The sequence below is a fragment of the Agelaius phoeniceus genome, chromosome 9 (genome assembly GCF_051311805.1).
Source record: "Agelaius phoeniceus isolate bAgePho1 chromosome 9, bAgePho1.hap1, whole genome shotgun sequence".
In the NCBI taxonomy this organism is placed as follows: domain Eukaryota; kingdom Metazoa; phylum Chordata; class Aves; order Passeriformes; family Icteridae; genus Agelaius; species Agelaius phoeniceus.
Genome location: NC_135273.1, coordinates 3,427,826 through 3,453,287, shown reverse-complemented (window position 1 = coordinate 3,453,287; position 25,462 = coordinate 3,427,826). Strand labels below are relative to the sequence as shown.

The following is a 25,462-nucleotide window of genomic DNA, read 5'->3' as shown; positions in this document are numbered from 1 at the left end:
CTTTACAGCAAGTGTGAATACTGACTTATTTCTCATAAGTATTATAATTTTGCATAGGTTGATCAGGTTCTTTCTGAATTTTTTTTCCTCCTTGGCTTCAGGACAGCCTGACTGTCCTTAAGATAAATATGAAGATGATTCAGTCTAGTTTTGCTTAGACTTAACATCTGTAGATTTCTAAAGATGCATTTTCTGCTTTGCAAGCCAAATCTGTGTTTGGGCAACTTTCCCCTCTGTGACATGCCAATACTTTATTATTCACATAATAAAACATGAGAGGGAATTGGGAGCATCTGCACAAAGTGAGCTGTAAACAGAACCATGGGGAAGGAGCTGGGTGTGTTCCAGGGGGTTGGGACATTTGTTTTGCCCACAGTTCATGTTCCTGGCTTCAAGTACATCTGCTTGGTGATGACCTACTCCTTATTTATAGCTTAGCTGAGGACTTCCCAAAACATCTCTGTGTTTTGACAGAAAAAAATGTGGTGACTTTGGAAGGAGGCAAGGCCATGATCTGTATAAAACACTAAGGCCATGATGTGTAGAAAACACTAAATAATTTATAACTATTTAGAGTCTTGGCTCCTAAGTTTGGGGCAATAACAAAACTTCATGTAGGAAAATTGATTACCTTTTTGAAGAGTCTAAAAGTTTAGTAGTCATTGTAGTTAGATGTTAACTTTTGTTTTGTTTATGAAAGACTGGGAAGGAACAGTTACTTGTGTCACTTAAAGCTGACACTCCAGCTTTCTGTTGCTTTTAACTCCAAGGCTTAAGGTTTGCAAAGGTTTTATTTCCTAGATTGGGCATCAAGGCAGACAAGTGTTACATGGCCTAAATGTGCTGAAATTTTCTTGTTCTGTGAACCAGAAGGAAACTGGGTGCCTGGAACTCTCTTTTACTGCACACAGGTTGTCAGGAATTCAGGCAGCCAAATAGTTCCAGCTTGAGATTTGCTTGCCACAAGCCCCATCCATGCATGCATGGAAACAGCCCTGGGAACAGGTGAACTTGGAGTCCTGTGTCCCAGCAGCTGCAATTGCTCCTCTCCCTGGCCAGGCACATTTTTGTGGTCAGTGTGTGCTCATCCAGTGCCATTGGCACAGCTGAAACCCAGCTGATGGCCTGGCAGTGGGGTGGGCTGCCAGGAGGAGTCTCCTGCCCTGGGCCTGGGTGTGGGCTCTGCTCAGCACCTGGAGCTCTGGGCAGTGCTGGGGTGTCCCTGCCTCTGTTTGACATCACATCCACCAGAAAAGTCCCTGGAAGTGTCCAAGGCCAGGTTGGACAGGGCTTGGAACCACCTGGGAAGGTGGAAGATAGGGCAGGGGGTGGAACTGGATGGGCTTTAAGGTCCCTTCCAACCCAAACCACTCTATAATAGAAATGGGGAATTGAATTTTTTGAATGCTTGTTCAACATCATGGTTCAGTTTGTAGCACCCTCTTAGCCACCCCTAAAATACTCTCCCTGACAGGAATTTTTTTCCCCAGGGATTCTTTGTTCCAGCTTGTCATCCTTGCTGTAGCTGCTGTGAATCCCATAATTGCCAGCCTCCTTGTTCCCCAGATTCCAGCTGACTGTTAATTCTTTAAATCCTAAAGCTTCAGTGGTGGAAGATCTGTTTTCTCAAGCCCTAACTATGACCCTCCTGGTCTAGCCATGTGTATTTAGTGGCACAAATGTACAGCTTTTAAAATTGAACAGGAAAAGCAATGATTGACTGAAGTGATCATCAGGTCAGGCTGGAGAAACTAAATCCTGTCTGGGTGGCTCCAGGATAGGTGTCAGCCCATACTCTTTATTTTCTGTGGCTTGTGTTCATGTCAACTGTTGTTACATGACCTTCTGGCTTTATATCAGAGTGACTTTTATAACTCTGAAGAGCACTAGATAGTCTCCCTGGCAATGTTTGAGATTCTTTTCTTGTGGAGCTCATCACGGTGTTGAGGAGGAATGGAAAGTGCAGTGCAGCCTTCTGTCTTGGGGAAATGATTAGTGTGGAATTTTCACCAGGATAAAGCAATGGTGAAAGAAGATTTCCAAACACTTGCTGAATTTCAGTGTAGAGATGGAGGCAAACAGATGAGTTTCAGTCCTGAAAGGTCACACAGCTGTGCTCCCAGGAATTGAGGGACTGTCTTCCTTACATTTGACTGGATGTCATTTCAGTGTAAATTTCAATTTTGAGTGGATGTTTGGTTCTTTCCCTTAATGCAGAGGTTTGAAACTTTCTGGTGAACACTTATCCTGTGTTCTTCACTTTTTGTGTTTAACATTGCTTTAGAGTGAGACTTAATAATGGGGACAAGAAGGAGTGCTAAGAAGGTATTGAAAGGATCTGTCTTTAAATTGAGATGTTGTAAAAACTTGTATGACTCTTAACTTTAAACAAATGGCAAGACTTTTAGGTAGCTCTTGATTGCTAATTCAAAAACAAGGAGGGGAGAAAAAAAGGCACAATTATTTACTGGTAGCCCCCATTAATTTTTGCTGCAGTACAAAAAGATGAGCTCAACACTTCAGCAGAGCCTCCAAAGCCAGCCCTGCCTCAGATTCCCATTTTAGCGTTGCCCTTCCCTCTCCATGGCTGTGGAAGAGCTGTTTGCAGCAGCAGCTGTACTAGGAGGGGTTGCTATGCTACATGTGCACTTGAGTTTATGTGGGGCTATTTTTAACCTGTCACAAGGTGAGCTGTGCTTTTGCTTAAGTTGTCTTGCAGCAGTACACACCAAGAATTATTTATGTTCCTGGAAGAAAGGAGTTCCAGTTTTATTTTGAGACCTCGAGCAAATTGCTGTCTTTATTGCTAAAAATGGTGATGAGAAAAAGTGCAGTTCTTCTCAGAATCTGTGACATCAGGTGTTAGTTGTAGCTGAGCAGAGTAGTATCAGCTTTTTGGTGCTTTTTCCTTTTTTTTTTTTTTTTTTTTAATTGATGTGTGTTAATTTAATCTGTGAGTACTGTATATGAGCAGTCCCATTCTCTGGGATGGGTTACATCAGTGCTGAGTAACATTTTGTGCAGTGAGTTCTTTTAATGATAAGTTTTGTGAGCAGATGGTGGAATTTTTGCTCTGGTAAAAATAGACATCTGACTGTAACCTTTATTTCTGTCATGCAGAATCTTTTTTTTCTTCAGTTTTAAGAAGAATTATCAAACATGAAAAGCAGCTTTTCTAATCTTGTTTTTTGTTCATCACTGCACTATAGACCATAAATTTTTGGGCTGTGGTAATGTAGTGGTTGACTGTAATCTCCTATGTTTAAACTTGTATTGCAAAGATTGACTTGTGTTAATTAACAACAATTAGCTCTACTGCAAAGTGTCAGTGCAGACCAAACCATGCATGTTTTAAATGTGATGTGCTTCTCTTTGGCCCAAACCACAAGGTTTGTATCAAAATCCTTCCTTGTTGAGCAGCAGTTCTGAGCCTTCCCCTGTGCTTTCCTTGCCCACAGGTGTGTATTTGCCTTTGTTATGGGAACAGAGTTTTTGTTGGAAAAGTCCCATAGCTCTGGGCTACACGAGGGGCCATTTCTCCGCCCTGGTTGCCATGGAGAATGACGGCTATGGCAATCGAGGCGCTGGTGCTAATTTGAACACTGACGATGATGTTACTGTTACTTTTCTACCCTTGGTGGACAGCGAGAGGAAATTATTGCACATTCACTTCCTTTCTGCTCAAGAGGTAAGAAAGAAACACTTGGTGTGTGTGCTGGGGACTTTGTCACAGCTGCTCCCTGAAGCTCAGCAATATTTGTAGCCTCCTGAATTTTTAGTGTCCAAAGAATTCCTGGGAGTGTGCTGTTCTGGTTAATTAATGCTGCTCCCTTCCCCATTATTGCAGGTGATTTTGGAAGGTATTTTCCCACAAATTTGATGCTTATTTACAGCTCAGTGGTCAATCAGCTGTAAATAACTGATTGACAATGTACTTCATTGACCATGTAAATCACAGAATCAAAGAATCACAGAATTTCCTGAGCTGGAAGGGACCCACAAGGATCATTCAGTCCAACTCCTGGTGTTGCACAGGACACCCCAACAATCCCACCCTGTGCCCGAGAGCACTGAATATCAGCATACCTAGAAAAGGACACAAAAATAAGGGTTCTGTCACTAAGGCAAGACTGAAATCTGCCTTTTGGGGTTTTTTTTCCTAAAAGATGAAACACAAATATTAGCCTACACTTGCAGCATTTTCCACCTTCTATTCTAATGAAACTCAACTCATTTGTCCTTTAATAACTATGATAAAAATGTGGAATTACTTCCCTGAAGGGTGTGCATGGGTGAGGGGAGGGCTGGAAAACTGAAGTAATTGCAGAAAGTGGGCATTCTGTAAATAAAAGGAGAAAAATACGAGCTTCATGTCTAGAAAGTGATGTTTCCTTAGCAAGCCATGATATTTGTTATATTTTACAAGAGAAAATATTTCATGTTGAGAACTTATAAAAATGTGTTTGTAAAGCCAGAAAGCTCTGTTAGGACTTCCCTCTTTATATATGGTGCCTACTGTAGATAAATAGCTGCTTAAAAATAACTGAAGGCCGTACTGGAAATAGACATGTGAAAAATGGAGAAAGAAACTAAAATGGAGGAGAAGAGCTGGAGAGTACTTCCAGTGCCTTTGGTTAAAAATGCAGTGGGCATCAGTTTTCCCTTTGTGGGTGTGATGCTTTGGAGTGACTGCCTAGAAGAGAGGCGAGATTGGGAGAATCCTAGATGAGATTGAGAGGATCCAGTGGGGCGCGCTTGGAGCAGGGCCGGCGCTGGGCGTTTGGGAGAAAGTGATGTTTCCTTAGCAAGCCATGATATTTGTTATATTTTACAAGAGAAAATATTTCATGTTGAGAACTTATAAAAATGTAAAGCCAGAAAGCTCTGTTAGGACTTCCCTCTTTATATATGATGCCTACTGTAGATAAATAGCTGCTTAAAAATAACTGAAGGCCTTACTGGAAATAGACATGTGAAAAATGGAGAAAGAAACTAAAATGGAGGAGAAGAGTTGGAGAGTACTTCCAGTGCCTTTGGTTAAAAATGCAGTGGGCATCAGTTTTCCTTTTGTGGGTGTGATGCATTGGAGTGAGTGCCTAGAACAGAGGCGAGATGGGGAGAATCCTAGATGAGATGAGAGGATACAGTGGGGTGCGAGGGCCGGCGCTGGGCGTTCGGGAAGCCTCACTGCTGGTGTTTTGTGTGCCCCAAAGATAGGCAACGAGGAGCAGCAGGAGAAGCTGCTGCGGGAGTGGCTGGACTGCTGCGTGACCGAGGGAGGGGTCCTGGTGGCCATGCAGAAGAGCTCCCGCCGGCGCAACCACCCGCTGGTCACCCAGATGGTGGAGAAGTGGCTGGACCGCTACCGCCAGATCCGGCCCTGCACGTCCCTGTCCGACGGCGAGGAGGACGAGGATGACGACGATGAGTGAGGGGGAATAAAGTGCAAATGAGCAGCGCAGAGTGTGTGCCCCCGAGTGAGCGTTGTGCTGTAGCAGTTGGGTGTGGAGCGACCCAGGTCTAGGGGATACATGCTGGGAAGGATTCTCCGACGGCACGGGGAGAGGATGGAACGCTCATCCTGCTGCCCGCAGAGAGCCGAGTGGGCTGGACTGCAGTTTGTATAAAAACACGAAAAAGAAACAAAAAACAGCTAATTTTATTATCAAGATGGTAAAAAAAAAAACAAAACCAAACCAAACCGACCCCATTTTTCTTTCTGACTGTAAATCTGTCTATAAATGTACCGCATGTGGTTGTGTAAGAGGTTGTGTAATAGGAAACGTATACCAGCATCTTAATTATTGCAGAGAAATTCTTCAACTAAGGGCACTTCTGAAAGCACATGTGAGCTGGATGGATATCTCCTCCCTCTGAGATTCTTTTACAGTAAAACCTGGTCTTCTCCATCACCTTTTAGATACTCTGACACATTTCCCTGAAAGGCCTTTTCCTGTGAAATCTCACTAGTGCCCAGGTCAGATTGTGAGAGGTTTTTTTTGTTTGCACAGATATCCACAGCAAGTCATAAGCAAAAATGCGTTCGTTATTTTACTAATATTTTAGTTATTGCTGTGCCCACATAATAAAGTCTAAACTCTACGGAACAAACTGGAAGAGAAGCTAAATTTACATTGAGTGAAATGATTTGTTTCCTGAAAAAGCTTTTTTGGGGTTTTTTTTTGCCTTTTATTTTTTCTTCTAATAGTTAATAGATTCCTTTCAGTATACATAAGGATATTTATTCAGAGAAGTGACCTAAAAGATTTTATTCCTGTGAGCATACACTAAACAAAATTGTGTGAAATCTGAGAACTTGAACACAATTGAGAATTTAATCTTGTCAAAACTCAGTCTTGCTGTGTTACAAATTACATCATTTTTATCATTTATTCTTTGATCACTCAAACTTTGCTGCAAATGAAAAAACACCTTTTTAAAGGTTACTCCTCGGTCACTGAATCTAGTGAGAATCCACTTGGCAGTTCTAATTAAAAAGAAAGAATCTATGCTCAAGTTGTTTAAAAGCACTGTTATGTATTTCTCAGTATGTAAACCTGGGAATTTCTTGCATGTTGATTGATGTGGCCATACTTAAACTTATGTAAGTTCCTAAGACTGTAAGTTCAGAGTATATTCTCCAGTAGAAATTTTATTATATTTGATAACTTTAGCCATGTAACCTGTAATGGATAAAGTTTATCTAAAAATCTCACTGAAACACTAAAGGTTAATGCCAGTTTTTACATATACAGTGCAATTCAGGTTGTCTTGAAAAGCACTTTTGTTGGTGTGGTGGTTAAATAAGAAATTTTGCAGTAGATGAAATTGTTTTAATTAGAATTTGGAAAGAAGCCCCATAGCACCTATTTTTTATGTAGTTCAGAGCTATGGAAACCCTGAGGAAGTTGCTGCTTTTTCTTCCAAATGCTGCTTAGATGGTGTTGAAACGTGCACAACTCCTACAGAAACTTGGTGATGACACCAAAAGTAAAGAAATAATGAAGTACTGTATTAATTTTGCAATTCTCCCGTCCTAGATTCCACTGAGGTTTATTATGTCTTCACCTTTTTTGGCCATTAGATTTCCTCTGCTTGGTGCATGCCCAGATTTCCAGGTGAAGGATGAATGCTGCTCTGCCATGTGTGAGTGACCCAAATTCACCACCCAACCCCAGATACTACAGGGGTTCTTCATGAGCACACGGTCCTGCTTCAAGTTCCCTTTCTAAATCGGGTTTTTTTTTAACCTTACCTTGCAGTGAAATCCTTTTATACCTTGTCTAGCTGAGGATGTGAAGCTTTTCTGTCAGGGGAGCTGAATGCAGGGTAAGCTGGGATGAGGGTTTCTGTGCCCTGAGCTGGTGTGCAGCCTGTGCTGCAGTGGTTTATGTGTCTGCTGTGACCACGGGGCTCCTAACTCAGCCAGCCTGAGGAGCTCTCAGTGGTCAGACCTGTAACTTCAGATCCCAGCCTGCCCCTGAGCAGCTGCCCTGTGGACAGAAGGAAGAGCCCCTGATTCCATGGGCTGCTCAAGGATGCTGTGGAGTTTTCACCTCGCACCCACCTTCTTTTGGCAGTGCTGTTTGTTCGGGGAAGCAAAGCTTGTCCAAGGGGAGAATTACCAATGTGAAAGTCTGCCTTGAGCCACAGTGGCCCAGCTGTCCTGCCCTGCTCTCCTGGTGCCCATGGGCAGCCTGCACTGTGCCCCTGTCCCCCAGCCCTCCCCAAGCAGTGGAGTCCCCATGCTCAGTTCAGCTCTTCTCACACGCATGCACCGACAAATTCCTCACTGCTCCGGCAGGACAGTCCTGGTACTTTGGATCACTTGGATTCCTTGATCATTGTTGTTTTGTTCTGATGTGCTGTTCAATGGTCTGGTCAGGTTCACATGCTTCACAGGCCCTTTGGGAGCTTTTCCAGAATCTTTTCCAGAATCAGAGTAATCCAAACCTCCTGTACTGGTAGATTGAAGAGCTGCAACCCCCGGCTTTGTGCTCGCACTGCAGTCAGTGATGTCAGTGCCTCCTCAGTCACACACCTGAAAGTTTACAGGCACTGAGGTTAATCTGCACACACTCCCTTGCAGCTTGTCAGCAAGTTCTGCACTTTCAGCCATGAAAATACATAAAAAAAATTGGGTTTCTCAATGTTATTTTCCTCATATATTGCTTGCAGCAGCACATGCTTTCCTAGCACAGAACTTAGCTTTTCATTGCTACCTCCTTTACAGCTGGTCAAGATTTTTTTTCTGGTTTTATTTATGACTTCCTCAGTGAAAATCCCTGTATTTCTTTTGTTTTTAATATATTAAAATTTAGTAATTCTGGATTCTTCCAAAGTTCTGCTGCATGGCTTATGGCAAATACCCCTGAGTTGCATTTCCTCCATTACCCAGGTTGGTTTGTGTGTGTGGAGACTTTAATTTCTGCTTTTCCTTTTTCCCCCTTTTATTCAGTAACTTCCCTAATACCTTTTTAAAAGGTTTTATTCAGTGTTTGTCACCTTGGAGCTGCTTGTTTTGACAGCTACTTTGACATCTCTGGAGTTCTCCCTAGAGAAAAAGATGATTATTCTAGGAGAGCCTTCCTGTCTGCTTTCCCTGAGTGGGACAACAGCAGCATGGCTCTGTCAGCCACAAACCTTCAGCAGCAACTGTTCATTTCCAATTTCTTTGCCCAGTAATTTTCCATTTGAGAGCTGCAGCTCCTGGTGCTTTGGCATCTCCCAGCTGTGATGATATTCTTCCCCTTCCATGGCTCCAATCTTTGCATGTTTTGCTGGTGTTCTCCCTGCAGGCACTTGTAACCTTTGGGATGGCTTAACCTCTGCTCCTGTTGAGCTTGTGGCACTTCTGACCTTGGTTTTGGCTGAAAGGGAAGTTGGGTGTTGGATGCAAGCTCCAGCATGTTGTGAGCTCGGAGTCAGTGCTGGCACACGGATCCTGCGGCGCAGGGAGGGACCAGATTATCGAGAGACAAAGTACCAGGGCTCCTTTATTTTTAAAACAACTCTAAACCTTAACATCAATTCAATGTTTTCCTCTTGGTTTTGATGGTCATTTTGGTGTCCCCCAAATGCTACCTGTATCTGACCTGTTTTATTTATCGCAGTTTCTCACAGAGGTCACGGATAATTCACTGCTGGGCTGTGCTGAGCACTGACAAGGAGCAATCATTCTGTAACAGGTGACCTCTTGTTTGGATGTTTGAAGCTGGTAACCAAGTTTTCAGTTTAAGCAAACAAAATACAGAGTTTTGTAACTTGGACACTTTGGTTTCAGCTTATTTTAGTCCCCATCTAACTCCATGTGTGTGGCACTTGGACACAGTGGTAAAGAAGGGTGGAAACAAGGACAGACAGGCCTTATGCCCAGTGAGGCTCAAAGCCAGCAGCACCTCTTGAGCACTTTTTTGGCTTTATTTTCCAATGGTTTGATAATGCTTCAGCTCTTGAGAATGTACAGAAAATGTTGAGTTGTAGCTGCCTTTGTACTTAGTGGAAACCCACAGTGATCTTTTCATCACAGAATGGTCTGAGTTGGAAGGGACCTTCCCCTCCCACTGGACTGTAAACATGCACCAAGTGTGACCAGAATTATGTTTCTGTACCTTATGGTTACCTCTCAGTGTCTCCAAGCCCCAGACTGCAGTGAGAGCTCTTGCCTTTCAGAAATTATAGAAATTTTATCACTTTTTATTGAAAACTGCACTGAACGCTAAATGTCCACCTTTACAATAAACAAATACAGTAACGGTAACACACTAAACCAAAACATACTGATAGCCATTGGTTTCTTTTTTTGTCTGTTTGGGACAGCTCAAGATTTCTTTTTTTTTTTTTTTTTTTTGTCACAGAAACAGGAATGTACCCATACAAAGGCTCAAAACAGGCCATCTTTAAAAACAAAAGGCGGTGATTCACAAAAGACTATGAATATAACATGTAACTAGTTGATACAAATCTAATAGGATTTGTTAAAATCAGTCACATCTAATAACACATCTTGAAGTGTTCTTGTATAAAATATCACGTGAAGAAAAGAAGACTTTTATCAATGTCTAAAAAAGTGGATTTTGTTCATAGACAGTCTGACAAGTTACCATAAAAAGTGTTTCCTGAGACATAAGGAAATGCAACATTATTCTTGAACCCTTTCCAGCTCAAGACTTTTTCCACTTGATAAAATAGCTGCAGATTTAAAACTGAGAAAATATATCTGAGTACAAATAGTGTGTGAAACTTAATACTTTCTTCTTTTTTTTTTCCTTTTTTTTCTTTTTTTTTTCTTTTATTTTTTCTTGCATCATTGCAGGGCGTAGGTGGATGCACAGCTACTTTATTCAGTGTATTGGGCAGAGAAGAGACTGGCAGTTTGGTTTTCCTTAGCCTGGGAGGGCAGTAGTCACTGCCAGGAGCCCTTCCTGCCCTTCCCATCCCACAGATCCCAGCTGGAATGGCTGGAACTTAGACCTGGCAGGAGAAATCCTGTTACACGGCACTGGCCACTGCAAAAAGGAGGAGGAGGAGGAGGAGGAGGAGCATTTTCTTTTTTTTTCTTCCACTTCTAAGCCAGGACTGCTGCCCCCTGTTAGGAGAGGTCACCAGATGCAAGAGAAAGGAAAGGGCTGAAGCCACACAATGGTTTCTTGTTAGCTCTGTAAAGATGGCTTAATTCAGTGGCCTGGACACAGTGCAGGAGCCCTGTCCTTCCCAAGGAATTGAGGGGGGAAAAGAAATTCATTTTTATTCATGTGATTGATGCACAGATGAAGGAAACTCAACACACAATAACAGAAGTTGCTCATTAATGTATCACATCCTAGTTTTCAGCACTGCAGGGAGCAGGTGACTTCTCCAGGGCTTCTCCCCAGTCTTGGCTGCTGTAACTTTGTCGGGAACACTGGAACATCAATGATGCCTCTGTCCAAAATCAACATTACAAATTTCGTATCAAATTCTTCTCTTTTAGTTCATGTATAACTTCTTTTCCAATGTCTCTTGGTCCTAAGTTTATTGAATGGTTTTTAAATTATCTGCTATTGCTCGTTGGGGTGTTCCCTGTTGTCGCCGTGTTTCGTGGGCTGGTTGGGCGATGGAGCTTGGGAAGGATGTGCCACTGTGGGAAGGTTGTGGGTGACAGGGATGCCTCCGGGAATGATGCCCTCCATAGCTGCTGGGATTCCTCCTGGTGCCACACTGACCATGCCAGGGGGATACCTGGCACAGGGGACACAGAGAGGCAGGTTTGTCACAGCACAGCTCATCACACGCCCCTCAGCCCACCACCACTGCAGGAAACACAGCAGAGAGATCCCACCTCCCTCCTGCAGCCAGGCTTGCTGTTCCTCTGAAGTTACAAGGGAGAGCTCAGAGTTAAACATCAACTGCTGTGCCTTGGGTAAGTGTCCTCTGCTTCACCACCGGGACTGCAGCTTGTTCTGTGCCTTCTCACAGCCTCCTGCACCATGGGGAAGCCCTTCTCCTTTGGAAATTTGGGTAAGGAACCCTCTGGAATGTTCTCTGAAAGCCCAGACGCTGGTGTGCTGACCCCATCATCCCTGTGTGTGGATACCTTGAACACCTACACCTGGTTTGTAAATTTTCTCTGGAGCTGCATCTTCCTTGTGGAACAGCACAGCTCAAAGATGGGCTCAGATCTAATCTAGCTTTTCCAAGAACAAGAGGAATTGCACACATTCCAAGAAGCAGCAGTGAGTTTGAAAAAGGAGAATAATATTTCTTCAGCTGTGATGTGGGGGCAATGAGGACAAAAGCATGTGGAGCTCTGTGGCCATGTGAGGCCTGAGATGGCTCCCACTTCCCTGCAGCTGCACTGCCTTGAGGCAAGGTGGATTGGGAAGCTGGGAGGGGAAGGGAATTTCACCTGCCTGTGTAGGTGGTGAGCTGAGCCAGCTCACAGGGGCTCCAGGGCTGCAGCTCCCTGCAGAGCCAGGTTAAGCTGGGCAGCCAAGGCCTGTCCTTGGGTGCTGGCACTGCCCACGTGTTTGGGAACAAGAGTGGCAACAGGGGAGGCTTTCTGCAGGTCAGAGGGAGCCTTCCCTGCCTGGGGCCTGCATGGCCCAGGAGCTGTCTTGGGGCTCTGCTGCTGGGTAACTCTGGCCTGGCTCTGCCTGACGTGACCTCATGTGCCCTGCAGGGTATTTTGTAGCTCAGGGTATTTTTGGCAGTGGTGATACCCTGAATGAGCCCATGCTCCAGCTCCTTGAGCCTAATGTCTCCTACCAGCACACTTGGAGCCATCTAAACAGAGCAGTAAGTAACGCTTAATCTCGGATTAAGTGGAAATTGGGTCACCTGACTACAGCCCTGTATTTGGAGCTTTTCCCCTGGCTCATTAACCTACCTGTGAGCTGGGCCTGGCTCACAGAGGTTGCTCATGGACAGGAGCACCGAGCTGCTGCTGCAGTTCAGAACTCACATCCACCATCTGGGGGGGTCCTGCCACTTCCAGAGACGCTGCCCAGCGACTCCCAGGCCGCAGGGATGCAGCTCTGGGAAGGGAGGGATCACCCAGCCTTTGGGGTTGGCTCAACCCCCTCAGGAACCCCCGAGCTGTGAGTGCTGGTCCCCGGGGAGGGGGTGAAGCAGCCGGGGTACGCGGGTGCCCACCCTCGCTGTGCCACTGGCCGCGGGTGCTCCCGGTGTCCCTGTGTGTTCCCGGCGTTCCCGTTCCCCCGCTCACCTGTACGTGGCACCATTGAGCTCGGGATGAATCGCCTGCTGGTCTATTACTGACCACGGGGCCGTCGTGACAAAGAATTCCTTATTCACGCAGTTCCTTAGGCTCTCCGGGATGCGCCCTGGAGTTGGAGAGAAAGGTGAGTCTGTGTCGGGCAGGGCCCGGCTTCATCACCCTCCAGTGAGCTGCAATGCTTGTAATTCCACTATGTCTGTCAGTGTCAAGGGTGGGAGGAAAAAATATCCCACATTCCTTGTTTCAGGAGGGTGTTTGGGCTGTCCTGAAGGGCAGGGTTGGAGACCCACCCTCACTCCCAACACTTGGCTTTCAGAGGAGCTGCTCCCTTGAGGATGACTTTTAGGGGAAGAGAAGCACTCTTCTGCTGGAGTGCTGTGCCCACCGCCTTGGGATTTGGTTTTGGATTGCAGTGCTGTGTCTGTGGGTCAGCACCAGGAACAGGAGCAGCTTCCTTATCCTGTTCTTCCCAGTCACAGACACCAGTATCTGCCCATCCATTAAAAAAATAAAACTAACACAAAACCCATCACCCAGTCACAACAAAACAGGGAACTTTGGGCTCTCAGCTCTTTTCCTGGGAAGCAAACTGGGGTTAGATCCCTTTCCCCTGGGCAGGGTGAATCCTGTCTCTGCTCCTCCTGGTACCTGTGATCGCACGTCGGATTTCGGTGGCAGCAGCTTCTCTCATCTCTAGGGACGCCTGCTCACTGTACCAGGCTGTGTGTGGGGTGCAGATCAGGTTGGGAGCATCTTTCAAGGGGCCTTGAGCAAAACTGGGAGCAGGGGAAAACAAACAAACAGATTAATCAATGTTTGAACAAAGAATGGAAGATGAACAGCAAAAGGCTTGTGGCCTGCCCTCTGCATATACAACACTCTTTCCAAGGCCAGCCTGGATGGGGCTTGATGAACCTGCTCTAGTTGAAGATGTCCCTGCCCATGGCAAAGAATTGGAACTAGATGAGTTTTAGGGTGCCTTCCAGCCCAAATCATTCTGTGATTCCCTGGCCTTACAGTCCTGCCAGCCCAAAATGGCCACAGAAGTGCTGGGGAGGAAGCACAGCTTCTGTGCAGGGCTCAGAAAATGCAGCCTTCTGAAAATGCACGAAAAAAGGGCTGAAACACCAACCCATGTGGTGGTTGGGCTAAATGCTCCCATGGGAATAATGTTTGGGGGTGTCTGCAGCAGTGTGGGGATAAAGGGACAGGCTGTGGGTGATCCTAGGATGGGAGGGGTGGACACTGGGGTTCCCCTTGTGTAGGAGCAAACTTTTTGTTCTTTAAATATTTCTGTGGTGGGAAAAGCTGCACCCTCAGTTACAACCCAGCCCTTCCCAGGCTGCAGACAAAAATGCCCAGCACTGAGTGCAGTGACTTTGTACTCAAGGGCTAGTGAATGTTTTGGGGTTTTTGCTAAACACAGGCTGGGTTCTTGTCCCAAGCTCCCAGTGTCCCTTTGAGCACACACAGCCCCAGTGCTGGACTAAACTGATGGCTGCTGCAGGGTGACAGCAGCAGGACTGTCCCCTGGGGCTGGGCTGTGTGCCCAGGGGCTCTCAGTGGGTGCTGGGTACCCCTGGCTGTGCCGGGACGCACGGTGACACCGATGGCACCCCGCGAGCCGCGGCGTTACCTGAACGGTTCCGACTCGTGCACGTCGAGCGCGGCCCCTCGTATCCGTCCCTCCTTCAGGGCTTGGGTTAAGGCCTTCTCATCCACCAGCCCCCCGCGGGCTGTGTTCACCAGGAACGCCCCCTGCCTCATCTGCCACGGCCCAGAGAGGGATGGGGTCAGCTGGGTGCACCCACCCTCCTGTCCTCACCCCCACCCAGGCATGCTGCCCCAGCTGCGGCAGCATCCTGCTTTTCCTGCTCCAGCCCCAGAGCAACCCCACTCCGCTGCACATGGGTTTTCCATCTCTGGTTGGAGTTGGCAAACAAAACCCACCATTGCCATCACCTCTGCACCACAGGGATGGGGATCACTTACCTGGCAGGACACTGCTCCCCCTAAGCACCGTGGGGAGACACACCTGGGTGCAAGTAGCTCTTCTGGAGCTGCTGGGGAAGCTGAGGGATCTGTGCCCAGCTCCTGCACTCAGGCCCTGCCCACCCCCCAAGCTCTCCTCGGCCATGCACGCACGTGAGGGTGAATTAATTACCTGCTTAATCGTGAAGTCGTTGATCAGGTGGTGGTTGTGCTCGTTGAGGTTGCAGTGCAGGGAGACGCAGTCGCTCTGGTAGAGCAGGTCCTGCAGGGTGTAGACCCGCTGGACGCCCAGGGAGCGCTCGATGCCGTCCTGCAGGTACGGGTCATAGAAGATCACGTTGAAGCCAAAGGCCTTGGCTCGGACCGCCACCGCCTGCGCAGTGCGACCTGTGCCGAAGGGAAGGGACAGGGCGAGTTAACTGAGCCAAATCCCCTGTGTCCATGAGGCTGAGGTCCCAGCAGGACCTGAGGATTGTCCCATGGAGGCTGCTGGGCTTCCCAGGCATTCCCTTACCTCAGTTTCCCCATTTAAACAAGCTTTTGCATTTAATTAGCTGATCCCACCTCTAACGCTGAAACTCTCTACAGCTGTGGCTGAACTGAAGCTCTGTTTTACACAGCCCTGCCACTGTGCAGGCCAGAGCGGCTCAGGAAGGCCAGGCTGGTGTAGCTCTGGCTCAGGGATGGGGTATTTTTGGGAGAGGACAACAGCACTACCTCTAGAATTGTGGTCCCTCTAAAACCCCACTGTGTTTCACCAGTGCTCCTCCAAGGACTCAACCAGAGCTCACAAACAGCTCCCTCCCCAAAAACCCACATGAGATATCCTCCCCATTTCACACCGACCCACTGTGGTGGCTCTGGGTTTGGAAATGCTCCATTTGGGTCCTTCCCAGGGCTGTGCGGAGCCTCTGAGCCCCTCAGGAGCAGCCCGCCCCCGTGCGTGGCACGCACCGAAGCCGATGAGGCCGAGCGTCTCCCCGCGGATGCGCGCGGCCCCCGAGGCCACCTCGCGGATCTGCTCCACGCTCTGCACGCGCGTGCCCTCGCGCAGCGCCTGGTACAGCCACGTGTTCCGCCGGTACAGGTTCAGCACGTGGCACACCGTGGAGTCGGCCGTCTCCTCCACCGCCGCCGACGGGATGTTGCACACGGCGATCCCTGCGGAGGCCACACACATCACAGATCACGGATCCCACATCACAGATCACAGATCACGGATCCCACATCACAGATCACAGATCCCACTCACAGATCACAGATCACGAATCCCACATCAGAGATCACAGATCCCACATCACAGATCACAGATCCCACATCACAGATCCCACACACAAATCACAGATCCCACACCACGGATCACAGACCCCACATCACAGATCCCACTCACAGATCACAGATCCCACACACACATCACAGATCACAGCCCTGCCCAATGCCAGCCCTGCCAGCTCCTGTCCCCTGGCTAAGGGACCCATTTGTGGAATGGGGTGACTCCCAGCTGCCCGGCCCACAAGCTCCTTACACTGCTATTTACTCTGTGTCACCATGATATTTTCTGAAAAATCCTCTTTGCCCAGGATTTTCTCCTGGGAAGCTGAGAAGCCTCAGGCTCTTCAAATTGAGAAGCCTCAATTTGAATTCAATAACAATTCAAATTGAATTGTTATTGAAAACAATAACAAAATTATTGTTTTCAGGAATGAAAACAATAATTATCTGATTTGCTTCTCCTGTGTTTTGTTGCTTTGGAATGGGGCTTGGACATTGTTTACCAACAGGTGAATGTTTGATTGGTTCTATGTGAATTGTTTTTAATCAATGACCAATCACAGCCAGCTGTGTCGGACTCTGAGTCAGTCACGCGTTTATATTATTCATTCTTGTTAAGCCTTCTGATGTATCTTTTTCTTTAGTATAGTTTTAGTATAGCATAATATAATATAATATAATGTAATGTAATGTAATAGTACAGTATATAATAGTATAATATATACAATATAATTTATATTATATTGTATATAATATAATATAATATAATAATAAATCTGCCTTCTAAGAACATGGAGTCAAATTCTCATCTCCCCCTTGTTCTGGGGACCTCACAAACACCACATTCTGTGCCCCTTAAACACCCATGAATGATGGCTCAACCCCATCATCCCAGTCTGGGGGTGCCTTTTAATGGGTCCAAACTGGTGCCCAGCCCAGCCCAGGCACCGTTGTTTAGGCACTGGTCATTGACTGACTGCACAGTTTAAAGACCACCTTATGGAAAGCAATACCAATTAAACTTTATGCTACATTTGTGGGGAGTCATTACATTTTCTACTCAGAACCACATCATTTGGCCACCCAATTTGCCAAGTAAAAAAAGAAGGATTATGCTGCAGTATCCCATTACTTTATTCGTTATATCTTTCCTTTCCTGATGTTCAAAGCCTCAGAACGTTGTTATAATGCATAATAACAATAAGAGTTAAAAACATGAAGAAACCATTACACTGAGGAGACACTGTTCTCCTCTTGAAAAAAGAAAACAATTCACTGTATTGAGAATTGCTTTTTTTAGGAATGACTATTTGCGACTCTCTTATCGCAATTATCTCTGTAAAACAGCTCAGGTGGAATGGCTGCTATTCTTCACTTCCCCAGAGATAACCTTTAATACAACACATCCCAAACACCACTGCAGGGCTGCTCCACAGACTGAATCTTGGGATCAGATGAGTAAAGCCTGTTTTAACTCAGCTGCTGAAACCAGGGATACAACTAAGCTCCTGGAGCTGGGGGTGTGCAGCCAAAAGTCTCTGTGACCACCCAAACCAGTTTGGAAACTGGGTGGCCCCGGCACTGTCTTACAACATAACCCTCCCTATTTGTGGCAATCCACACTAAAAGCCCTTTTCAAGTTCCTGAGGCACCTTTGATGAGATGGCAAAGGAGGTGGCAACAACCCAACACACAATTCCTGCTCCACCATCCAACCCAGCACTTCCCAGCACAGCGGGCATGACTCAGAGAACCAGCTCAGATCAAGAGACTGATCTTGCTTTTCAAAACATAACAAAACACCCTTCCTCCAATTTTTCTAAAGCTGTATCAACTCTCCTGTGCCAAAAACAGAACAACTATACAAATATCCAGTGGTATGAGGGGTCACCTGGAACTTGGAACAGTGCAGGAATGAGGGATTCAGACAGGGCAAATTTAACATGATATGAACTCAAAAGCTGCCTTCTAAAACTGCACAGTTCTGTTCACTCCATAGTCAAGTTTTCTTGTCATAATATTCTCCGTGTGCAAAAAATGTGAACTGCACTTGTAACTTTAGGGGGTGAATGGAAGTTCTGCCTGGAACTGTGCTGTGCCAGCATGGTCTCATGGAAGCAGCAGATCCCTGTGCTGATTTTAAAGGATTGGAAGGGCAGAGGAAGGAGTCAGGGTGCAGAGCTGGGACCTACCAAGCTCCCCAGCAGCTTTGATGTCGATGTTGTCGTAGCCGCTGCCTATTCGGACAATGACCCGCAAGGCCTTGAACTTCTCCAGGTCCTCCCGGGTCAGGGTGATGGTGTGGTACATCATGGCCCCCACAGCTTCATTCAACACCTGCAACACACACAGCAGTCAGGGCAGGGAGATGGTGGGGTACATCATGGCCCCCACAGCTTCACTCAACACCTGCAACACACACAGCAGTCAGGAGCCACCAGCACACCTGGGAAGACACCTGCAGCTCAAGAATCAGGAATGTGACCCAGGGAGTTGGACATTTTCACTGCTGACCTGCTGTCTGAGCCAGGTGTCACCAAACCCTGCAGGGGTGTGACCCACCAACAGCTTTGGGAATGGACTTGGTGAATATCTGAAAATTGTGATGTTACATCTGAGCAGACCAGGCAGATGAAAACCACGTTTGTCTCTCACCTGGACCCTGCAGATCTCACCTGCAGATAACCAGGTGGTTATCTGCAAACCCCTCTGCTTCCAAGCAGCAGTAATTCTGCTTTTGGAAAGGAATGAGGTGTTGCAGCAGGGTCTGTTGGCTTGAACAGGACTGTGTGACACTCCTGATGCCTCCACCCCCTTGTGCCTGTGAAACCCTGGCCACACCAGTCCCACCCACCTTCCCTGGCTCTTCTCAAGGGGGCCTGAGAAGCTCTGCAGAGGCTGCACAGTCACACAGGGCTGGGGTTTGAATCCCTCAATGAAGATCCAGACCTTCATCTGTCCTCACCATAACTTACCTCAGAGCTCCAAAAACCCAGGACCCATCCAAACCCCCAAGCCTGGCTCACCTATTAATGTCTCACAAAAAACTCCCATTCTCCTTCCCCCAAATTTAATATCTGCAAAGAGCAGCACTGATGCTATTTGTATTCCTCTTTCCCAGATCTTGGAAGTGATTTCTGATCACTTCAAACCTCATTTGAGGTATCTAAAATAATACTTTTAAGGGAAGTATTTACATGCAGTTGAGCTTCCAAGCAGAAACAGTCATGCACACTGCATGGATCTGCCTGAATGATTCCCAAACCTCCTCCACTCCCCCTGGAGAGGGAGGAGCTGCTGGAGGTGCATGAGCACCTGTGAAGTCCCACCAGCTGCAGCTGGGGTGGTGTCAGCAAAGCCACAGCAGCAGCACCACAGGCTTCAAAAAACATGAGAAACGTTAATAACATTGATGTGAAAAACCTGATGCAAAGAGATAACAAGACTTTTTTATTTCCAAAATAACATCTGGCTCCTGAAACAGCCTGAATGAATTTTAATCTGCAGTGGCTTCTGTTGATGTTATCTGCTGATTGACTCAAAGTGCAGCTTTGTACACTTTCTGCTCAAAAATCAAACAATCACAGACTGGTTTGGGTTGGAAGAGAGCTCATTTTTCCAAACCCTTGCTATGGGCAAGGGCACATTCCACTATCCTTGTCCAACCTGGCCTTGGGCACTGCCAGGGATCCAGGGGAAGCAACAGCTTCTCTGGGCACCCTGTGCCAGGGCCTGCCCACCCTCACAGGGAACAATTCCCAATTCCCAATATCCCATCCGGCCCTGCCCTCTGGCAGTGGGAGCCATTCCCTGTGTGCTGTCCCTCCATGCCTTGTCCCATTCCCTCTGCAGCTCTCCTGGAGCCCCTTCAGGCCCTGGAAGGTGCTTCACAGACATGGAAGAGCCCAGCCCCGGTGCCCCCAGCCCACCCCAGCTGTCCCAGTACCTTCTCGTGGATCTCCTGAGTTGATTGTGCGTCACAGAAGGCCACGGTGGCCAGGTCCTTGAGGATGGGCATCTCCACGGTGCAGTCCCTGCCGTCCAGCAGTGCCACCAGGGGCCGCGGGTGCATGGGGCCGTTCATGATCTGTGGGCGGATACCTGCGGGCACAGAGGCGTTTCAACCTCAGCAGGGGCGCTGCCAGGGACTGCAGGGGACCTGGTGACATCCTGGTGACACAGCAGGGGCAGGGGTGACAGCAGCAGGGGCTGAAGCCTGGCCAAGGGACGGGAGCACTCCCTGGGAACGCAGCTGTGGGTTTGCCCCTGGTTTGTTAGGGAATGGCTTTGCCATTCTGATCATCGCCTCAGAAAAACAAGTCCAGAGAGAATCACTCAAAAAATAGGATTATTGGAAAATCACGGGAAGAGCAGGACACTGAAGAGCTCTTTAGCACAGAAGGTTATACTCTGATGTATTACCAGCTACCAAAGGCTTCGTGGGAACAGCAAAGTTCATCTTTGTAAACCCAACATTCTCCTCTGAGATGAGGAAGGAATTGATCACCAAGGGCCACAGAAGGCTGAATTTTATATCCTATTTATTGCTCTGTTGGGGATTAACTGGTTCATTTTGGGACAAGTTACTCAGAAATCTCTACACCTCCCTTTCAGCAAAGGTGTTTATTATATTAGGACACTATGAAATATCTCAGGTACCTTTCTCAGCTGCCCAGGCAGTTTCTGGGCAGAGCACAGGTGAGGGGACCAGGTGCTCTGGGTACAATGTGATCCTTTATTTCTGCTGCACCATGAGGTGGCTGGAGCTGGAGGGTCTGGGTTTGAGTCCCCAGACCCTCACAGAAGCAGCCCCAGCAGAGCCTCTCCTTACCAAACCCCACATCTGCACAAGAACCTGCCAGGGCTACCAGCCAACACCTCTCTGGCCTTCAAATGCAGTGGTTGTGCTGCTCAGGGGAACAAGCCCAGGGCTTGGCTGAGGGAACTCCAGGGGCTGTTTTGGGGTATTTTGTGGGGGATTCTCCCCCAGCTGATGTGGGTGTTACAGACATGGGCACTGCTGGCCACAGTGATGAACCCCAGACCTGTGGGCACCAAGAGCGTGGTCCCAGGGAGGGACCTTGCACTGCTGCTACACTCACACAGCTACACTCATTTTACAAGGGAAAAAATAACTCCATGGAAACAGGCAGGTTAAATGGAGTGGGTTTAGTGGCTTTCCATTCCTTTTCTACTGAATGTGCTTAAAGAAATGAAGAACCAACTAACCCAGCAGACCCGACTGAAGGTTTTCAGCATTACAGGTGGGCGCTTTTGGAACCTGTCCTTCCCTCCCCCTTCCCCACTAGGTCTCCATTAGTGGAAGTAATCCATTATGTTTGCCTGCATTTCATCCAGATGGGAGTGCAAGTGTGTCAGTAGGCAGGGTAGAGTGCCGAGACGATCTGGATAAGGGAAAGAAGCTTGTGATAAGCAGATAAGCAAGAATAAAAACATGGCCAAATCTCCGAGCGCTTACACAATCCCTCTGGGCAGCACTGCACCCCAGCTAGATTATTTTCTCAGGTTAACAAGCAAGTGAATTATAACACTGACTTAAATGCTTTCTAATGTGTATGATCTCCAAGGCTTAGAGCATCACCTGCCAGCCTCACACCACAACTGCAAACTAAAAGGAATCTGGTGCAGGGCCAAGGTGGCTGTGGCTGTCCCAGTGGCCACCAGCCCTGTGCCCAGCTTGGAGCCCAGTGCCCACAGGGACCAGGACCATCCTCAAGGCAGAGCAGTGGACACACAGAGGCTGAGTGGCTTCCTGTGAGCGTGGCAGGTGGAAGATGAAACCACAGGTTATCTGAAACTTTGACATTTAATCCAAGCCCCAAAATAACGGGTTTATTATGCTGCCCTTACATAAGCTTCTTTGAAAGTCAAACGAAACACAGCTTTTTTTTCTTCCTTTTTTTTTTTTTTTTGAAGCAGCATCTGTGTCTTTGCTTGGGATTAGGGATGTAATTGTGCATGATGACACAGGCTTCTTAGGCACGTCACCCTTGCCCACACACTCAAGTGCAAGTCACTGAGGATGAATGTGGCTGGAACCCGTGAGGTACTCACAGGAACTGCTCTTCTTTCTCCTACTTCAAGAATGAAATTTATTTCAGCTCGACAAGGAAAGTTCTGAAGCAAATCAGTACAGGATGAAGTGCATAATGTATGGAAATTACGTTTAAATGAAAACCATTAGCAGGTTTGTAGCTTAAACCCTGCTCTGTTTCCCTTGCCCACCTCTCCCACTGCCTTTCCACCATCCTGGTTCCCACCTCTGCACAAACACATCCAAACCAACACATTTGGGCTGGCAAAACCAAACCACCCGGCTCATACAGCATGTTTGTTCTGCAGGCGACTGCTTCATTGAGAACGAGGTATGCCAGGGATCAGAAAGTAATTAAACAGCAGCCACTCCTCCCGAAATTGTGCTAAAACATCGCAGCCTTTAACCCTTTCACTCTGCCAAACCGAGGGTACAACGCTGTGTAAACCACGAGCATCACCACCCCTGTGGAGCCGGGTACCAGCTCTCCTTGGGGCTGGGGTGGGATCAGCTCTGCCTCCCAATTTCGGTGCCTCCCAATTTCGGTGCCTCCCACGCCATCTGAAGCTGATTTTTGCTGAGAATCCCCCCAGCTGTTCCTGCAAAGTTGGGGCAAGTATTGTTCAATACGTTTTGGTTTTTTTAAGGCGTTTTCAGCAGCCTGTGGAGCCTGGCCAGCAGTGTGGGGAGAGCTTGGTAAGAAAGAGGGAGAGGAGGAATGGTTTACTGGGGGGGGAAAAAAAAAGAAAAAGAAAAAGAAAAAAAAGAAGAGGCAAAAAAAGCAAGGTTTTTCAGCCACAGAGAACTCAAACTCCCCCCCGGCTCGCAGGCAGCGCCGCTTGTTGCACGCAGCCCCGCGTATAAAGTGCTTTTGTTTCATTTTTAATACACAAAGCCTGCTTGTCCTTTCCTGCCGCTCCTCCCCTTTGCCACCCACTTGTATCCGATCCCAATGGCACCCCTGCCAAGAGAATTAGGGAGTGCTCCCTGCTAAATGGCAGCCTTTGTGTGACCGCAAGACGGCTGGTACTATCTCACCGAAACAAAAGCAGAAGCCATTTGCCTAATTCTTATTAATCTCAGTTGCCTGCGCCATGCAGCATTAAAATAAAAAAAAAAAAAAAAAAGGAAAACAGAAAAAAAGGCTTTAAACATGGTGCCCCTGTAGTATATAAAAGTGCATCAAGAAGCGATCCTGACACTCGCCTGAATTACCCGCTCACAACCAAGTAGCTACAGTTTTACAGTCAACTACACACTTTATTAAACAAACAGAAAAGAAAACAGGAAATTTCCCCTTGCCTGGAAAATGTTGCCTCCACATTCTTCTTCTTATTAAAAACCACACATGGCAGTGGAGGAGTAGGGAGGGAGGAGGAAGGGGGGACCCACACACGATAAAATACTACCACTTCTCAGTGCGCTGCCTCTCCTTTCGTCTACGAGGGGGTATCTTCAAACAAGCGATCCCGCGGCCCACAGCTGCAACATCTCAAGACAAATGTCTCTTTGAACACGCAGGGAAAAGAAAAGGCTTTTGTCCTGAGCCCCAGAAGAATGGTCTGAAATTGCGAGAGGAGTTTCAGTCACCTCTGCGCGGCTCCCAACTCTTCAGAGCACTCCCTCCAGACTTTGCCGAAGCTTTTAACTAATCATAGTTCTTTCCCAGCCCTTGAATAAAATCATGTGAGTGCCAGCCAAAAAATCTTATGCTATGCACACTAAAGGGTTTGTATATGTCACAGTTGCTTTTCCCCCTTCCACTCCCCTCCTCCTATTGACTTGCACATATGACGGGGTTTTTTTTCGAGTTGTCTCAAATGGATTTAATCTGTGCCACACTGCGTTTTATGTTTGTTTGGGTTTTTTGTGTGCGTGGCTTATTTTTTTTTTTTTCCCAACTTAAAAATGAAACATGCCTTTCTTTCCATGCAGAGCGTGGCTCCAGAAAAAGGCTGATAGCCTTGAGCAGCAGCACCTCGAAAACAAACACAGAGCACTGAGGAAAGCAAGGGCTGTGCTGATCTCAGCTGCACCCAGAAACCAAGGGCCCAATTCTTTCTTGATGTGCAAATCAACTGAGTTTTCAGCATCAGAAATGACACTCGATTGCTGGCAGGATTCACATCTGCTTGGACATGTCCATCTCCTGGTCCTGCCCAGTTTGTCCCAAACAGGTAAAAGCAGCCCCACGTCATTGTTTGAGGGAATGGCTGGAGTGTTGTAAGGGGGGTTTAGGTTGGATATCAGGAAAGGTTCTTCCCCCAGAGGGTGCCCAGGCTCCCCAGGGAATGGGCACAGCCCTGAGGCTGCCAGAGCTCCAGGAGTTTGGACAGCACTTCCAGGGATGCCCAGGGTGGGATTGCTGGGGTGTCTGTGCAGGGACAGGAGCTGGACTCAATGATCCCTCTGGGTCCCTTCCAACTCAGGATATTTTATGACTTTATAATTATCATCCCAATCCCCCACTCTGTCAGGAGTATGTGGGACACTGCTGCTGTGCACTGAGAATGAGGGCAGGCTGTCCCTGTGCAGTGCCCCATCTCCAGAGCATGGCTTGGAGCAGTTGTTGGAGCAGTTGTTTTTCCCTCTTCCCAGTTGCCACTGCCAGCGGCACCAACAGCTACAGACAATCCCTGTCCAAGAAATAACAAAAATGTCTGCACCTCAGTCCTTTTCCACACCATCAGCACTGCCTCTCTACAGTGTTACTGTGCCCCCATTTCATCACCATCCTGCTGGCTCCCCCAGCATCATCCTGAGCACACACAGCCCGCTGCAGATGGGTCCTTCCCACCCTGCAGGAGCTTTGGGACCCCCAGGGCAGTCCTAGAACTGGAGGAGGGGCAGGAATGAGGAGAACAAAGGTTCATTACCTGGAGTTGGTATTGACAGTAACACTGACATCGAAAGACCTGTCAGTCTCCCTAAAATCCAGTCTCTGACTACAGGACAAGGGGATTTAGGTACAACTTTCTCTTGAGCATAAACCATTGCTAAAACACTTGAAGTTCCTAGAAGCTCTGCACATACAGCTGCAAGGACATGAACTGATGTTAATGCAATGAGAGAATAATAGAAGAGTAGTGCATGGCCTCTGCTATATATCAAAATGTGGGTATTTAGGTTATTCCCACATTTCCAGGTTGGTAAATCCGTGTCTGTGAACACCAAACTCCAAGGAGGGACTTCAAGAGGAGCTAAACAGGGTCCAACATCAAACTCCTAAAGGTCACACAAGGGGATGGGAGACAGGGGTGCCTGAGGGATGTGCTGGCCCAAGGGCCATGCAGAGACCCTGAGAGGAGGAGAATGTGTGAGCAGGGCATGGATGGAGGGGATGGCAAATCCAGGGAGGCCGTGGGAGCTGCCAGGGCACGGGAGAGGCAGAGCAGATGGGAGAGGCCATATGGGGTGGGGAGGGA

General features: G+C 47.5%; 2 protein-coding genes across 5 annotated transcripts in view; one reads left to right on the top strand and one right to left on the bottom strand.

Annotated features, from left to right (window-relative positions):
• ZRANB1 (zinc finger RANBP2-type containing 1) overlaps positions 1–9,269 on the top strand; it is a 44,442-nt gene extending 35,173 nt beyond the window's left edge. Inside the window, exons 10-11 of the mRNA XM_054637816.2 lie at positions 3,459–3,688; positions 5,214–9,269. Coding sequence (XP_054493791.1) covers positions 3,459–3,688; positions 5,214–5,432 — 449 coding nt within the window. The 3' untranslated portion in view covers positions 5,433–9,269. The remainder of the gene's footprint in view (positions 1–3,458; positions 3,689–5,213) is intronic.
• Positions 9,270–9,666: 397 nt separating this feature from the next.
• CTBP2 (C-terminal binding protein 2) overlaps positions 9,667–25,462 on the bottom strand; it is a 132,555-nt gene continuing 116,759 nt past the window's right edge. For all 4 annotated transcript variants that reach the window (XM_077182782.1, XM_077182783.1, XM_054637814.2 and 1 more), the window contains 8 exons: positions 19,929–20,083; positions 18,175–18,319; positions 15,665–15,871; positions 14,883–15,097; positions 14,355–14,485; positions 13,367–13,494; positions 12,707–12,824; positions 9,667–11,220 (listed from right to left, as the gene is read on the bottom strand). In XM_077182782.1, the coding sequence (XP_077038897.1) occupies positions 11,040–11,220; positions 12,707–12,824; positions 13,367–13,494; positions 14,355–14,485; positions 14,883–15,097; positions 15,665–15,871; positions 18,175–18,319; positions 19,929–20,083 (1,280 nt within the window). In that variant the 3' untranslated portion in view covers positions 9,667–11,039. The remainder of the gene's footprint in view (positions 11,221–12,706; positions 12,825–13,366; positions 13,495–14,354; positions 14,486–14,882; positions 15,098–15,664; positions 15,872–18,174; positions 18,320–19,928; positions 20,084–25,462) is intronic.